We start from the raw sequence: 18,125 nt of genomic DNA, 5'->3' as shown, positions 1-18,125 counted from the left end.
TAGAATTGGAGATTTTAGAGTGACAGACTAAAATCCCCAATTCGGTCCTATCGTTTGGGTGTTAAAGTGTAGATGTTAGCCCTCAGGTGAGGGGAACGTGAGAGCTCCGAAGTGAGTGCTGGTGTCCTCCCAGCCTAGCCGTAGATTCAGTAAACAAGCGTAGGATTAGTCAATGTTCTTTATGCCTGGACCAAAGGGTAAAGAATAGTTATGCTCCTATTTGGCACAGTACAATTTAAACTAATTCACTTTATCCATTCACTATAATTTCATGATAAGAAGAATGATGTTTTCTTATATATTGAATATCACATTAAAATCCTCATTAGTATAATTAGTTATTTAAGAGTTATTAAAAATTACATATTTATTTCAATTGCCTATTAGTGACAGAAAAGCAAATTGAATTCCATTGTTGCGATTAAGTATTGCTTTTTCTAAAATCTTAGTTTGTAATTCTAATGATTCTCCCTGTGGGATCAATACCTAGGACTCCATTAGAGCTTTATATTACTTGAGCGATATGTAAACTTGCATTGATAAGTGTGACTTTACAATTATTGAATATTTTATACATTCATCTTTATCGAATCTATAACTATTATTAAGTTTTGGTACATTTGCTGAGGAATTAAATCTTTTAGCAGCAGTATTAAATACTTATATTTTTAAGCATATATAAAGTCGCGATCAAGTTTGTCACTATGCGACATGCAAAATGCAACATACAAATATACACATGTAATAGGGAGTCATTCTCGTGCTAACGACCTCACTGAGAACCTAAGATCGATATATAAAAGATGGTGATTGCCGCCTTTGTTTTGACGAAGCAAGTGAGGAACTTCTCCCTGGATCTCTAAAGGGGGAAGTTCTTCATCTCGTCATGAAACGAGTTAGCGACAACGCTCTTTCACGACGCCTTCGAGCCTTGCAAAATGAGCTAATGACTCGCATTTTCTCATTTTGCAAAGATCTACTTTTCGATCTTTCTAAAAGATCAGGATAAACAAAGCAAAGGGGAGTGAAGGGAGATCCAACCTCTAAGATTTTTGTGCTAGGGCTAACAGTCAAACAGAATTCACTCGGCTATCGTAGGAGAATTAGTTGCGCAAAGGGATCATATCCTATAGGTCACCTCTAATAAAACAAGTGATCCATCACATAGGCACACCGCCGCGCTGGCTTACAACGACGCACACACCCCGTGTGAGCGATCAAACCCACACACCTATCAAATCTACAACCTAAGGCCGACTAGGAAATAAAATGAGAAGGTGAAGAAGGGTTATACTGTTACGTAGTTTGCACGAAGCCTAAAGAAATCCGATAGGAGCTTGCACGTAAGGTGGAAGTTTTTCGTACCCTCCCAAACGATGTTGATGTTCGTTGTCTGGCGAGGTGACGAATGCTAGCTTATCGGTGGTTTTCGACACTATTTTGGCTGGAGGAGTTGCCCGTAAGAAGTTGTCGGTCACCAGATCAAAATCTCGTCGTCCGCTTCGGAAGGACATTTTAATATATATATATATATATATATATATATATATATATATAAAATTTTTAAAAAAATATGAAATCAAATAAACTACGAAATATATGACATCTGTATGGTCTGCGAAACCATTTTATTTGCCAACAAATTCCTCTATTTAATATGAAGAATTAAATAGAGTTTATATTAAGTTGGGTTCGGAAAATGTTTTTTATAAGGGCAAGCCCTTATAGTTAATTACATCTTAATTGACCGAAGTCACCAAAGAAAACTCTCAATAAAAATCAAGGAATATTATCTTCAAAGAGTTCAAAATGATAGGACTTTTCAACGAAATCAGACAAAGAGGTGTGAAATGGGATTGACTCAAGTTTGGAACATTTTGTTTTAGAATCCAAAGGAGGAAGAACTAGGGGATGGCCTAGGTCCTGGAGGAAAACCTTGATGACTTCCCAATCTATCCTATTATTTGGCTTTAGCTTTGAGGAGATGTTATTTAAATGTTTAATCCTGTAGATTTTATTTGTTGGGGTTTACATTTGTGTGAAACAATCACACAAATAGCATGAAAGATGTGAGAGTTTAGGGTCATGACGGACGACAACCTCAGAATCCTAAGACGAGTTAGAGCTTAGATTGTACAATGGAGCTATACAAAGGCCTAATGATGAGGTGAGGATTTATGTTGCATTAGGCAAACAACTTCGAAGTCCTATAGCTTGTTGTTTAATTCTAAGGAAGGAAATGGTATAACTGGGGAAGACATCTTTTGCTGTTGAAGATGGTTGTGCTGCCCACCATGCTAGCTCCAAGCTCCTCATTGTGGTGAGTTAAATTTTCTAAGGTGTCAAGTTATGATGTCAGATCAGGTGATTCTTTGGTTAAAGTTCTTTAAATGTTATGGGATATGTTAAAGTTGATTAGAGCGACATAGGTTACGATCCTACAGTTCCCTCATTCTGGTACCACTATTTATATCGGATTCACTTAGTCCAAATGAATTTACCAAACTTAACTTAATGAGTTCTATAATTTCATTTAAACCGGGGCTTCTATAATTTCATTTAAACCGTGAGAAGCCCCGCAAGCAACCGTAGGTTACCTCCGAAGTATTCCAGATCATCTGATAGAGACGTCTTAATTTAGTTGTAATTATGGTTTTGTGATGTTTGTGATTAAATTTTGAGTTATTTTATATTTTGAATGTTGTGGCGGTGAATTTTATCTTGGTTGATTTTAGTTTTGGTTTTGGTTTTACGGCTATCCTAACAGTTTTGGTTTTCATGCAGGGTCTCATCGTTGTTTAGCATGCAAGTTTGTGTTTTTGGTTCATACATGCAGGTAAGTAAGCACAGTGAGGAAAGTACAAGAAAAGACAGTACTATAAACTATAAAAGCGTACCTGACAAGTTTTCTCATTCCGCCACCTGAACTCAAACTGCATGTAAGGACATGTTATGTAAAGCGAAAAAAATAAGGTTTTGATAATCCACCCAACCCTAGGTCATATCTTGGCGAGTCCCTATTAGTTTGATTAAGGGTGATTTTTTTTTAGCAAAACATATTAAGTTTAGTGGACTTCGGAGATATCCAACAAGTCTGGAGAAAGAAGCAGGTCCATGCTTCTCTCTCATCGCCCAGCGAAAAGTCTCGAGCTCATATAAAAACTTATTATGTTTCTTAATAATTTATTCTGTAAAAATAGCTCTAATGCTTAATGAACAATGATGTTTTAATTATCCCTAATAGTAGGGTAATTATCATTTATCACTCAATTTGAAAATTATGTAGGTGGAAACCCTTAAAAGGACAAGTTAATGTTATTATGACACTTAGTCAATTTTAGTTTAACTTGCGCTTGTAGTGTTTCAAAGGTGTTCAATTTTTTTTTACTTTTCTAATATTCATTTAGTCAAATTTGATTTAGCCCTTAAGACATAGGTAGATGTCTTAGTAATTTTTTTGAAATAACTTTGAATTTTAAGTGATCATGATTTGTTATCAAAAGTTTTTGTGTGTTATTTGAACACCAAATAAAAAGTTTAATAATTTAAGTAATTTACACATTTATCCTTCAACTAGGGAAAAGTGAGATTGGTTTCTACCAATTACTCCCTTGTGTTTCAATCATCCAAATATATTAATTAAGATCAAAGGCTGCCCATTTCCCCTTCTTGAATTAAGCCTAAATGTTGATTAAGGCTAAATTTCAAAATTATACTTTTGCCCCTAAGACTCTATCACTTCATAATTTATCAAATTTAATTCAAATGACTTTGAACTTTTTATCACAACTCAATCATGAGTCAATTAAGACATCATAAGAGAAATATGTCTTTTCAAAATTTAATTTAATTTATATAATTATTTTTATGCAAAAATAGGATTTTCCAAAGGAAATTCCATAACTTGACCAAGGCAAAGCCTAATCCCTTGAAATTTTTACTGGAGGTAGACCTAGACTAGAGAACCATTAGGACCAAATTTCATGATTTTTTTAAGTGAATTTGAATTATATAACTATTTTAAGTTCTAAAGCATTAATTAATTATAAAATATTTTAAATGCATAAAATTAAATTTTGCATTTTTATTAAATCTCTTTGAGGTCAAGGAACCTAGAGAAACAAAATTTAAATTTTTCTGATTTTTTTCTTGAATTATTAGAATTATTTAATTGAAAATCTTTTTTTTAGCCTTTAAAAATTATTTTAAACTTCAAAATTTAATAAATTCACTTAGAAAATTAAGAAAAATATTTCAATTGCTCCTAAGTGCTTAGGAAACAATTTAGAACATTTTCATGAATTTTACTAATCTTGTGATTTTTATTCATTTTTAATTATTTAAATATTTAAAATGGGCTTAAAAATGTAATTTTTATTTTAAGTACAAATTTATTTTTAGAAAATTTTGATGATCAAAGAGAACTCCCAAAATAATTTTTATAAATTTTTTAGTTATATTTTAATTATTAAAAATCCTTTTAGTGTCAAAAATTTCATTGAACTTAAAAAATCAATTTGAGTTATCAAATGAGCTCCAAATATTTTGAAATTTTTATAAGTTCTCTGAACTTCAAATTACAGTGGAGATTAAAAACCAAGTCATTTAGATATTTTTACTTCCCAAATTAGTTTTCTTTATGTTTAAGGGTTTGGTGAGAGTTAATTGTATTCTTAATGACTTAACTTATGAAATATTTTCCAAAGGGCTCTCTTGTCACAATTAACCTTCCAAAATTTTATTGGATTTTTCTAAGCAATATGCAAATTAATATGATTAATTTATGCAAATAATAGACATAAAATAAAAAAAAATATGGATCTTTATCTAGATATCTTCTTTGACTTTAGAAAAATCAGAGAATGTCCCCCATGACAAAGGCAACAATATGCTAAAATATCAAGTCATGGTGAGATATCTACATGCATAAAGAATTAAAAGACTCAAAACAGTATTTAATTAATTACAAAAAATTTTGCATCAAATAAACTTCAAATGAATTCCACATTGTTTTCGTCTGTTCATTAAACAAGAATGTATTTTTTTTTTTTTGTGATTTTTCTACACCAAGATATGAATTTTCAAAGATAGGAGCATTTTATGAATTATTTAAATCCCTATTTTTCTATTTAAACGCGCGACACCACCTCATCCTAGGTAGCTCCGAACGACGACGCGAAGAGCTCCCATTCGTTGTGTTTTCCACCCTGGCATGCCACGCAACCCGTAGTTCACGTATCAAGAGTTCATCCGGCTAAATCTCGTCTGTTGATGATGTCCGTTGATGAGATAAATGCGCGATCGGACGACTCCCGTCTGTTGATGAGATAAATGGGCGATCGGACGGCTCCCCGTAATTGTCCCCAAATAGGCTAACTCAAGAACCGTCCCCACTAAAACCTTAAGATCTCCCTCTAGACTCAACCAAATCTCATGGAGTTTGTTCATAGAGCTTCATCTACTCAAGACGAACCTATCTATACGATTTATACTCTATGAAATACAGTAAATACGTATGGTGGGTCGAAACAAGCTCTATTTAGGGTTGAAGTTCAATACCTTTATTTGAGAGGGGAGGCCTCAATCAGATGGTTGTGGTAGCTTCGTTTGATCCTAACAAACCTCAAGATGAATTCTTGAGCCCTGGTGAATGGTGTAGGTATGAAATTGACCAAGCTCGATTTCAGGTGTTGATTGAAGTCTATACTAGAGGTTGTTTGAGAGGGAGATTTTGTGGGGAATCAACTTCTCTCACTGTGGGGATTATGTGTGCACAAGAAATTATAGTTTGGTGGACTGTGGAGCTGTAGAGAGTTCTGTCCTAATTTTTGGTAGAAATTCAAGCTCAAAATTGGGCTTCTATAGTGAGGGTCAGTGGGGAAAAATGGTTAGCATGAACTAAGGAGGTCTTAGGGAGTCTCTGAGGGCAGTTTGGCAGAGTTTCCTTAAAAAAATTTCAACTCTCCTCCATTGGCCATGGAGGTGAGGTTTAAATAAAATTGGCTTCAGGTGGCTGTCATGGCCTCCATTTGGGTGCAGTGTGAAGCTTAGGTGGAGGGCAGAGAAGCTCTAAATTTCAAATGACATGAGGTGGCCTCCAGGTTTGAATTGGGTTTAAATTTTTTGTGGTGGCTCACAATTTTTTTGTTTTTCGGCCACTAGGCCGGCCGACAGGGCTAAGGGAGGTAGCTAGTGAGTCAGGTGAGCCAGGGGGAGGTTTAATTATAATTTACCCCCAAGGGTAAGCAATGATGGAGGAGATTTTGCAATTTAGGTCTAAAAATGGGTTAAAATCTCTTAATTCGGACATCCATTGGTACATAGCATGCTTTGGTGGATTTTTCATGGTTTAGCCTGGTCCTTAAGAGGAGTTTGGTGGTTGTGGAGTCATAAAATTGGTGGCTTTAAGGTGGCTAGGCCAATTTTAGTGCATGGGTCCAAGTGGGTCAATTTGGCTTAAAGTGGGTTTGGGTTAGGCTAGCCATGACCTTGAGCCCAATTGATTGATCAACATTGTGTAGATGATTGTAATGAAGATTTTTGGTGAAGGATTGAAATGATTTTGAGTTCGATTGGGGATTTAATTTGACGAATTTTGGAAATTGGTCAATTTAGGTATGTTGGGCTAGACTTGGGTCTAGATTGGGCTAAGCTTGGAGACAGCCAATTTGGGACCAATTTTGAGGCCAATTGATTATTGAAAATGGTAAATAGGAATTTCATGAAGAGTTTTCAATATAAATTGGGTGCCAATTTTGGGGCTAAGGTAATCAATTTGGTAGAATTTGGAGACAGCCAATTAGGGGCAAATTTGTGAATTTTTGGATTTGAGTTGAAATTAAATGAAATTGAGGCCTCAAAAAGGCCAATTGAAGGTCAAGTTTGATGTATAAGAATTTTATGGAGAGTTTAGGATTCAAATTGGGGCAAATTGAGTAGGCTATAGGGTTCAATTTGGTGAGATTAAGTTATGTGGCCAGATTAAGTTAGTAGGCTATAGGGTTCAATTTGGTGAGATTAAGTTATGTGGCCAAAATTGGGGGTTTGACTTAGATCAAAATTGGGCTCAAAGCATGGGCCAATTGAGCTTGTATTTGGTTTAAATTGGTCACATGGAAGGTAAATTTGAGTTTTGAATTGAAATTGAGGAAAATTGGGACCAAATTGATGGAGATTTGAGGTAAATTTGGGGAAAATTTGGACTTCAAAGGCAAATTGGGGGTTTTGGTCAAAATGGTCAAATTGGCAAAATTGGGTCATATGGTAGTTAAGAAAAATGAAATTGAGAATATTTTAAAGGCTCTTTAAATTTTTGGGATTTTTTAGAAATTTTGAAATTTTGGGGTAAAAATGGGCATTTAGGTAATTTTTGGGATTTTTGGGGCAAAATGCCAAGTTGGGTATTTTTGGTTGAATGAGGGTACCAACCACCCTACATGAGCTATGAACCAATGGAAACCCCATTTGGGTCCTCCATGCATTGGTCTTATCTAAACCCTAGCTTGGGGCTAGTGGGTTCAGAGGACCATCTACATGAGTCTCCCAAAAGATCAAGGATCAAAGTCAAGAATTTTAGGTTTAGGGTTGTTGGTTTAGGGTTGTGAGTAATTGTGGGTGAAAGTGTGTGTAAGTGAGTACCTTAGCTCTTACAAACACCTAGGGTCAACCCTAAAGTCCAACAGTCTTATGGGAACTCTCTTTGAGCTCCTCCCATAATGACCCCACCTACTATGTGTAATTATGACCAATATGTGGAACTTCAAGTTGAGCAAGGAGAAGTGTTTAATAAGTGTATAATTTCTAATGGTGAGGGTTCCTTTTCTAGTGTTCTAGGAATAGTTAATATGAAAGTCTTATGGCTAGACTTTAGGCTACTAAAGAGGAGAACTAAACCTTGAGGTCAACGGTGGTGAGCATTGAAAGCGGAGGAGATGTGGGAGAAAGCCCAAAAACAAGTGAAGCCTTTCCTCACCGTTTTACTCTAGCGAAAACACAACACCGGCAAGGCAAAAGCCGACGAGATCTGAAAGCGGAGGAGATGTGGGAGAAAGCCCAAAAATAAGTGAAGCCTTTCCTCACCGTTTTACTCCAGCAAAAACACAACACCGGCAAGGCAAAAGCCGACGAGATGAAGGAAATTCGACGAGGTTTGGTGAGGTTGGTCGAGAAGAAGAAGAAGAAGGAGAAGAAGGAGAAGAAGGAGAAGAAGGAGAAGAAGAAGATGAAGGAGAAGAAGAAGAAGAAGACGGTTCGTGAAAATGGAGGCATCTGATGCGGAGGAGCGGGAGCCATGAATCAGAGCTTCCCTGTCACGTGAATGAAGTTGCGAATGGACCGAGCGGGAGTCCTTTCGCGAATCGATCGGGAGGGGGCTTTCTTTTCGCAAATCACCAGGGAAGGGGGAGCGAGCGTTTTTTTGCAATTTTTTTTTATTTTTTTATAAATTTGATGCTTACATGCACTAAGCAAACACTTTTTAAAATAGAAGTAAAAAATAAAAAATAAAATGATTCTAAAAAAGCTAAACAAATTATTTTTTTTAAAACACTCAAAATATCTAAAAATTACTTTGGGTTTTTTAAAAAATAACTAATTATGTTATTTCATTGCAAAGCCCATTGCCTCAGCTAGATTAAACATCTCCTCGAACACTACAAATTACCTTGTTTTGTTATTCCTGAACCATTAGTTGCCATGGAGAATAATAATCTTTATTTGAGAAGGTTAGGAAATTTTAATTTTACTATTAACATTAATAACAATATTTGATTTCTTTGGAGAAACTATGTTGATGTGAAAATTTTGTAATTTTAAGTGTTGTTTATTCTGCTTAGAATCAAGCTCAACAACTTTAGTTTTTTGTTTACCATTGTCTATGCTGGCTGCTATAGAGAGACTAGGAGATCCTTGTGTTTAGATGAATCATGTCTGGAGCCTTGGTTTATTGGAGGGGGCTTTAACATAATAACTTCTGGATGGGAAGGAGGGGAGGCAAGCCACCCAACCAGAATTTGATTAATTTCTTTGTTGAAACAATTTACGATGCACAACTTTTTGACTTGGGCTTCTCTATCTCAAAGTTCATCAGGAGAAGTGGAACTCTATTTGAAAGGTTGGAGCAAACAATTTTTGGATGGTAGCTCAAATTCAATTTACATTCACTCACTTTATCCAATACTGCTTACGACCACACCCTCATATTATTATCCATGGAAGATATTCCCAAACCTCAGATTTTCAAAGTTAACGCCTAGAGGTTAATGTTATACTTTGGGAAAGATAGGGTAGGTCCTGGTGAGGTCTTGATGTAGGGATCATCCTAAATAATAGATACGACACAATCCAACTAATGAAGTAAAACCAAGTTTTGCCTTAAGAGGCAACCTAAGTATTATCCCATGATTTGCTTTGTGTTTGATTGTATTTGTGTTAATGTTTTGCTTTGAATTTCTTTTTTAGTGCTCTTAGAGTCATTGGTTATTATATTTGGAGCATGTTTAGGGCCTTGAGCTAGTTATGTGGATGTATATGAGAGTTAGATGGATGAAAACCCAATTCTTGAGAGCCCGGACTGATGCGCTAGTGTTGGATGTGAGCATCCTCATGTCAGCAAATAGAACAAGTGGCACAACTACACCCCTTGTAGCATGTTCACATTGCCTAGCATAGGGCACACCCGTGCTTGATCCCTTGCATCTGCCCCTAACCACTATGCAATTACACCACAGTGCTCCTAGCAAGGAAACCCATGTCGCTTGAAAGTGAGTGTAAAACACACGTGCTTTTGTCCAGCATGCCCACACCCATGCCCTAGACCAACACACTTGTGTTGATCCCCGAACACCCGTGCCACACAACCGAGTGATCAGCATGCCCGCTTTGCATGATGGTGTGCCCACCCCCACTCTATTTAAACGACAGAACTTATATTTCCTTCACAACCAAGACATCATTCTTTTTTGCCCAATCACCTCCATGCAACACTGAGCTTCCATCCTAGGTCACTAGAAAAGTGGGAAGAGCACTGAAATCTGCAAAAACGAAGAGGGAGGTGATCTAGAGCAGAGTTTAGAAAAGTGGGAAGAGCACTGAAATCTGCGAAAACGAAGAGGGAGGTGATCTAGAGCAGAGTTTAGTTTAGATTTTTCCCTCAAAAAAAAAATGTAGGCTCGATCATCCATCTTTCCATCCAACACATTATTAGTAGACTATGGGACTAGGACATCCTAGCCTCGTCACAACTCTTTGTGGGGAGGTAGAGGTGGTATGCAAGAATTGGGAGCAGCTTAACCTCGTGAAACCTATTAAAAAATCCATCATTTAATCCCATGATAAAGCATTCACGTGAGAGAAAGGAGAGTGTTGTGCTAGGCCTCATACACCACATTCTTGACTTTGATGAGTCTAGATTTAGTCGTATGCATGGACAATTCAAAGCCATGCACGAGTTGATACACTAGTAGGTGGACGACCTTGACATGGCAATTAATGGTTCAGACGTCAACGAAATGTAGGGCCAATGAGATTTATTTTTCAACTCAGTCACCTTTCTAGACATATAGTGGCGAAGTGGATGATATGGAGGAGGATGACACCTATACCAGATCCTGTGAGGATGTAGTTACTTTTTTATTGGATATTGTGTTGCACTATAGATAGATGATTACTTCATGATGTTGACTCATGTATAAGCTTTACATTTGTTTCAGTATGTGCTGCAGATTTCTAGTTGTTTTGAGTATTAGACATTACTTGTCTTTTTTTGATGTGTGTGATGCACTTTTCATTTTTATGGAGATATGTAGTGTTGTTGAGAGTTTTGGTATATTTATTAGTCATGCTAACATATTCTGCATTGTTATGTGATGTTGTTACATGCTTTCTTCTTTCCATTCTGGCATTTTTTTATATGGCATAAATAAGTACAAAATAAGTTTGAGGGAGAGAATGACACATGCACACTTGCTTGAGATTAATTCATATGTTTAAGTTGTGATTATACTTTTTCAGTAATGATAAGAATCATTATAATATAACAAGATTACATATTAACTTCAATAGAAGTGTGAATTCTGATTAAAGGGGTGGATTGAAATTAATGGTACATTAACCAAGACTTTCACTTTAACAACTTTTATATGAATCTTAAAAGTCTTAGAATAATTAAAACAATGTAATTATAATATAAGTAGTTAACTAAAGATAATATAATTCTTCTAGCTGTTAACTCAATCAATTTGCTTGAGTCTTGACTTTTAAATGAAATATAATATTGCTAAATTCACATTAAAATGTATTTGAGAATTATCAATTATGAGAAATTAAACAATCAGAATCTTTAAAAGAAATGTGTTTAACCAGATATAGTAATTTTTACTAAAATTAAATATGATTTTGGGCCTATAAAAAATAGAAAAAGTAAAAAAGAAAAAAAAAGAAGTGAGCAATAATATTTGAGAAGAAGCCTAAGTTAGAGTATGAAGGATAAAAATGGGAAGTCGAAATCCATGCGTAATTGATAAAACTTAAAAAATCTTTTAATGAAATTCTAATGATATTATATTCAAGTAAAAGTTAAGTGATTTTGGGTTATTGGTTGACTATTAACTGATTTAAAAATGTCCTTATGAAATGAAAATAATTTTATCATGCCATATTAAGAGCTCTGAGATCAGCTTAGGATCAGAAGACATGAATTAAATAATGGGCTAGATTATTAGACATTAATGAAAAATGATATTTGAATGCTTGTTATTTCACTTAAATAATCTTATTAGAGAATTAAGAAGTCCTACATGAGAGCTATGAATATTAACTGAGTCCAAATTAGGTATGAGATTTCATGATGGCATGTAACAGGTAAGTTTTGGAGAATTTACATGAGATAAATTTACAATATTTTTCACCAGATGTACTGTGTTTTCTTCTTTATTTAACATGTTTCCACAGTTATGAAAGGTATTGTTGGTCATGTTTACTTGATACATGTGTGGGGCGCATTTCAAGAAGCAAAAGGAGGCAAATGGTTAAATAACCATGACACTCCCACTCTAGAAGCAACAAGCCAATGCTAGGTGCCCGAGAACCTCACCCTCACATCCAAGAGGCTCGTCTGCGCCACTTTCCAACAAGTTCTTGCCACTTCCCATCACGTCAGCTCCCCAAATGATATTTTGATGAATTTGACATGATTCTTTGTTGTTTTGACACCCTAAGTATATATACGAAGATAAAAAAGACTTATGGGATATTTGGGGGCAAAGGATTGATTATTTTATATGTTTTGGAGAGTGCTTTTGTAACCCTAGAAGTTGTCTTATTTGGTTCTCCTTAAGGGGCAGATTTTGAGGTAGTTTCCTGTTAGATTTGTGGAGAGTTATGAGGGAGAGATTGTGAACATGGGCACGAGGGAAGGCTATAAAGAACTCGCATGGTACAGGGATAATTGCAACAAAATTCAAGTGAAAATTGATTCTGGTTAAGACTTTTGGTAATTTTCGATGTTTTTATTCTTAATATTATCAATGAATTTTTTTTTGGGTTCTTTCTCAATTTATTGAGGCTAATTTTCTTTTCATGATCATGTGATGTAAGTTATGTGATTTTTCAAGTTTTCTCCATAAGTTTTTCCTATAAATATTTTTGTGTTTTTTTAATGATACAATTTGATGTGTTAACCTTTAGCTCATCGTTTACTCCTGACTGGCTAAATAGGATGCTAAAACTCATTTTGATCAAGGAATTTTATTCGGTGCTTGGAGGAACAAGTAAGTTAACATATAATAGCTTAGGAGAACATACATATCACCACTTAGAAATTTCAATAAAGATAGGGGGCTAGAGAAATCCAGATAAACACAGCATGGTTAAGTTCCGCTTAAATATAATATGGTTTCTTATGACCAAGACATAGGCTAAGGAGGAAGTTGTCCTTGGTTGTCAATTATCACGTAGGGAACTAATGAAGAAACTTCGAAAATTGACTAAAATGGTGCCACAAGAGCATAAGATCAGATAAACACAGCATGGTTAAGTTTCGCTTAAATATAATATGGTTTCTTATGACCAAAACATAGGCTAAGGAGAAAGTTGTCCTTGGTTGTCAATTATCACGTAGGGGAACTAATGAAGAAACTTAGAAAATTGACTAAAATGGTGCCACAAGAGCATAAGATTCATAACCTCCGAAAACCTCCCATAATTTGGTGTTATGTTCTTATTTCATCGTTAAGAATTTATAATCATGTTTCTCGCATCTAAACACTCAAAGGACTTAGTTGTGTAATGAACTAAAATTTCCTCGTTATGAATATTTTGATCATTTCCTCGCAAGATCGAAAAGCGGACTTGTTTCCGTACCTTACTTAATCGACATATATAATTGCATGATTGATTGACCTACTGCATAGCAAATTTCGGGCATCAAGTTTTTGGTATTGTTGCATGGGAAAAAAGGTCAATTTTTTTTTAATTTAGGAAAATGGTAGTTGAAACTCTTAAGAGTTTAGATTTGAATTCTCTTGTTTTTGAGTCAACAAATATTTTTGTGAGAATTTTGTTTTATTTTTGTTTTGAAAAAAAAAAATCATTTGTATCTTTATTTAAATTCCTATGATTGTATATTCCCTATTTAGTTGTTGTATTATCTTTATTTTTTTCTTTTTGTTTTTTATGTTTTTTTTTTTCATATTTTCTATTTTAGAATAAGATCGCCCTTCACACACTTATCATTGCATGCTTAGGAGTAGTTTATGTGAATTAGTATATTTTGATCCAAAAAACCTCCAAAAACTCCAAATTTGACATATTTATAGCCAAATCGAACATCTGGATGAGAGGAATCAAATAAACCTAAAAATCACTCAAATTCAAGGTCATTAAGGCTCCCCAATCTTAAAAACCCACATATGATCAATAGAGATCAACATGGAACGTCTGTTTAGGTGTCTAGAAAAGTTATGTGCCAAAAGACTAAAATATTCATTCTAAAATAGCTAAAAGTAGGTCATCTCTCTTCACTTGGAAGGAGGGGGGAAGATCAACATGGAACGTCCGTTTAGGTGTCTAGAAAAGTTATGTGGCAAAAGACTAAAATATTCATTCTAAAATAGCTATAAGTAGGTCATCTCTCTTCACTTGGAAGGAGGGGGGAGAAGAGAATAAGCAATGAAATCTCAAAGTTTATTCTAGAGAGAAAACCCAACGAGTAATCAACAACCTCAGTAGCCGCCAGCCATCGTCGACCACCAGCCTCCGTAGTTGTCTGTCATCGTTGGCCACCACTCGCAATCACCACCAATCGTCGTTGACCACTGCTTGCAACTGTTATTGCCAACCTAATACTACATTTCAGATGATGTTTTGACTCCATCCCAATGTGGCAGAAGCGGAGAAAACAACAAGTCACAGTGTGAATGTGAGGCATTATTTCTATTCCTGAAAGAAATAAGATCATCACAGACTTTTCTAATAGAAAACGTGAGATACAAATCTTTTTCTCAAAAAATAATATTCACTTCTGCAAACATTACTTAATATCACACTTATCTTCACATGGCTTTGAAAGAGACTTTTATGAACTATTAAACTCCCTCATACGTGCACTATATCTATTATTAAATTTTGTAACATTCATCTTTCTTTTGAGCTATATAAAGCATAATTTTCATTATAAAATTATAACCCTTTTATCGTGAGAAAATGACATACTTACAAATATATAATGCATATTATTAGAGATCAAAATTCATTATCATAAAAATAATGAATGCAAATCAATTTTTAATGATGCCACATAAAAGGAGAGTGGCATTAAAACAAATGTGAGGGACATTGAGAGAAGACAACCCTTAAATTTAAGTACCACGTATAGGGGTGTAAACAAACAGAGCTTGTGTTCGTGTTTGGTTCGTTTGAAATATAGTTTGTTTGAAATAAACTCGTGTTTGAAATTGTTCGTGAAGTCACTTTTCGTGTTCATTTCTTAACGAACGAGCCGAACATGAGCTGTAATTTATATTTTTAATACATATAAAAATTAATATAAAATGATATAAATAAATAATATTATTTAATTATTTTGAGGCAAAAAAAACAAAAATTAATGAACAAACATTTGTTCATATTCAATTCATTTATAAATAGAGTTCAAAAAAATTATTCATGTTCAACTCGCTTGTTTAACAAAAGATTCACGAATAACGAGCTTTTTTGACAACCCTAACCACGTACTAGCACATAACACCTCTGATTTTTTACTCCAAAACAAATAAAAAAAAAAAAAAAAAAAAAAATCTTTATGTTTCAAAAATGGATTATGCGGTGAGCGTGGATCGAACACGCGACCTTCAGATCTTCAGTCTGACGCTCTCCCAACTGAGCTATCCCCGCAATTGGTTTTACAGTTTATTAGTACATTATTTAGAGAAAAATAAATCTTCTTAATTTATTTCTTCCTCTAAACCCTAAATTATTTGACCGGCGATCATGTCAAACGACACCGACGATTCCATCTCCCCCCTCCCCATCACCACCGAACCAAAAACAAACCCTAATCCCTCACAGCACCTAAAGCGGCTTCCAAAACGTTTCGTGAAGAATCAAATTCCAGACTCAATCCTCTCCAATCCAGCCCTAAACGCCGCAATATCCCTCCTTCCCTCCAACTATAATTTCGAGGTCCACAAAACACTGCACCGCATCTCTTCCTCCTCCGCCCGCCGCGTCGCTCTGCAGTTCCCGGATGGCCTCCTTATGTACTCCCTTCCCCTCGCCGACATATTTCGCTCCTTCTCTTCGACCACCGACGTCCTCGTCCTCGCCGAACCCACCTATGGCGCCTGCTGCCTCGACGACTACGCCGCCTCTGCCTTGTCCGCCGACCTCCTTGTGCATTACGGCCACTCTTGCCTCGTCCCCGTTCCCTCCTCCCTGCTCCCGGTCCTCTATGTCTTCGTCGACATCCGCATCGATGTTCCCCGCCTAGCCGCCACCGTACAATCCGCTTTAGCGCCTCCACGCTGTCTTGCTCTGGCTGGAACGGTGCAGTTCGTCGGGGCTGTCCACGCTGCGAGATCGCTTCTCGAGGCTGAGGGATTCAACGTCGTCGTTCCCCAGGCGAAGCCTCTGTCGCCTGGCGAAGTACTTGGATGCACCGCGCCGACCATGCCGAAGAGCTATGGTGTCGACGTCGTCGTGTTCGTTGCCGATGGAAGGTTCCACCTTGAAGCCTTCATGATTGCCAATCCGGGAATTCCAGCTTATCGATACGATCCCTACCTTGGCGTGTTGGTTTTGGAGGAGTACGATCATGAGGGGATGAAGAAGGCCAGGAAAGACGCCATCTTTGCGGCCAGGGAGGCCAGGAATTGGGGAATTGTTCTTGGGACGCTTGGCAGGCAGGGGAACACGAAGGTTTTGGACCGAGTCGTGGATAAAATGGAAGAGAAGGGGTTGGACTGGACTGTGGTGCTGATGTCAGAGATATCACCTGGACGGATGGAGCTTTTTAGGGATAGTGTGGATGCTTGGGTTCAGATTGCATGCCCTCGGCTTTCTATTGATTGGGGTGAGGGATTTTCAAAGCCTATGCTTACCACATTTGAGTTGGACATTGCCTTGGGTATTATTCCTGGTTGGTGGGAGAAAGATAGAAGAGCGGGAGCAAGGAATACGATGCACTGTCAACAAGGCTGTAGAAAGAAACAAACTTGTTCTGGTACAGGCTGCTGCCAGAGCAGTGATTCCTGTTGTGGTTCTGCTGATGAAGGGACGGATTATCCCATGGATTATTATGCTCTGGATGGAGGAGACTGGAATAGCTCTTATGTGAAGAGGAAAACTGCTACCATTGAGGTTAAGCTCTGCAACTGAATAGGTAACAAGCCTTTGAAGTATGCCCTGTATTAGTATTTAATTTTTACAAAAACTTCTGTCATTCTTCTTGGCTTTTTAATCATATCATCTTGTGATCAAAACTGCAGGCAAAAGATGTAGCATTGCATGAGTCAATGTTTATTACTAAATAATATAATTGGATGCTCAACAGTAAACTCAATCATTTTTACTGTATTTTTAATATGGCAATTAGTGTTGTCTGAAAAGCTCCTAGTTTGCACCAGCTTTTGTTCTGCCCACTAAGGAGCTAGTTTTCGATTTGTTTTCTTTACAAGCCGAACACAAGCGGAGCCTTGTTTGATTGTGTTTGTCTTGTTATTGCGACAGCAAATTTATTAACTGATTATTTGATTTTTTTTTCATTTATTTAAAGTTGTCTCAAACTGAATGAGCCGAACATGAATACATGAAAATATGAGTGAGGTGAACATGATGCATGGTATGCTCACTCAATCACGACTCATTTACACTCCTAATTGTGACGCAGCCAAACAATTCCATCTTCTCTAAAGATTTTGGCAAATTAGCTCTTAGTCAAAAGTAGTGTGAAGCTTGGTCTGAAGTAATAGACAATTAATTGTTTCTAAGCAAGCCCATGACTTCCATCAATATAAAATACTAAACACCAAACAGTTCTCTCCAATAATTTTGCTTTTTCAATTGTGGCAAACTTATATGTAAGAACCATTATTATTTTGTTTGGTTTTATGTGGATTGACAATGAATAAGATATCATATTGTTTAGGCTATTTAAAGCAAACTTGATCTTTTATTGACATTTTGTTAATATTTATGATTCTCTCAAATTGATATTATAGTTTAGATGGCATGACTTATAATAAATAAATCCCTTTAGTAAAGTACAAACTATCAGTTATTTATGCGTGATAAACAGACATTTGCTTGCCCACTTGAAGTCAGTGATATGAATATGCTCATTGGTTTTCTTATTGTAGGTAGTTAAAAAGTCAATCAACAACAGTCACGAACTCACCAAAAAAAAGAAGAACCTGGTCAATAAAAAAGATTTTGTAAAAATCGAAGACTTTAGAATATGTTATCTAGACAGATAAAATACATAAGATAATACATCAATTAGTGAAGAGGAAGTAAAAGAAATTTGTTGCATGGGAAGCATCATCATGAACCAAAACTCTTCAAATTATGTAACCATAGACCTCCAGTTCTTCTCAAATCGATGATAAACTATTCTAGTGTTAACCTAGTAG

General features: G+C 36.0%; 1 protein-coding gene and 1 non-coding gene across 2 annotated transcripts; one reads left to right on the top strand and one right to left on the bottom strand.

The window, feature by feature from the left end:
- Positions 1-15,317: 15,317 nt before the first annotated feature.
- On the bottom strand, positions 15,318-15,390 carry TRNAF-GAA. The gene has a single exon. It is a non-coding gene; the product is annotated as a tRNA-Phe (tRNA).
- A 63-nt stretch (positions 15,391-15,453) lies between these two features.
- Positions 15,454-17,182, top strand: LOC110032881 (2-(3-amino-3-carboxypropyl)histidine synthase subunit 1). The gene has a single exon (XM_020736659.1). The coding sequence runs from the start codon at positions 15,487-15,489 to the stop codon at positions 16,870-16,872; it is 1,386 nt and encodes a 461-aa protein (XP_020592318.1). The 5' UTR covers positions 15,454-15,486; the 3' UTR covers positions 16,873-17,182.
- Positions 17,183-18,125: the final 943 nt, after the last annotated feature.

Source organism: Phalaenopsis equestris, unplaced genomic scaffold, assembly GCF_001263595.1.
Source record: "Phalaenopsis equestris unplaced genomic scaffold, ASM126359v1 Scaffold001046, whole genome shotgun sequence".
Lineage (NCBI taxonomy): Eukaryota > Viridiplantae > Streptophyta > Magnoliopsida > Asparagales > Orchidaceae > Phalaenopsis > Phalaenopsis equestris.
This window is presented reverse-complemented; position numbering and strand designations above follow the sequence as displayed.

Bases quoted from the DNA above. Each gene is read 5' to 3' on its own strand.
- LOC110032881 (XM_020736659.1), top strand. From the start codon at position 15,487: ATGTCAAACGACACCGACGATTCCATCTCCCCCCTCCCCATCACCACC.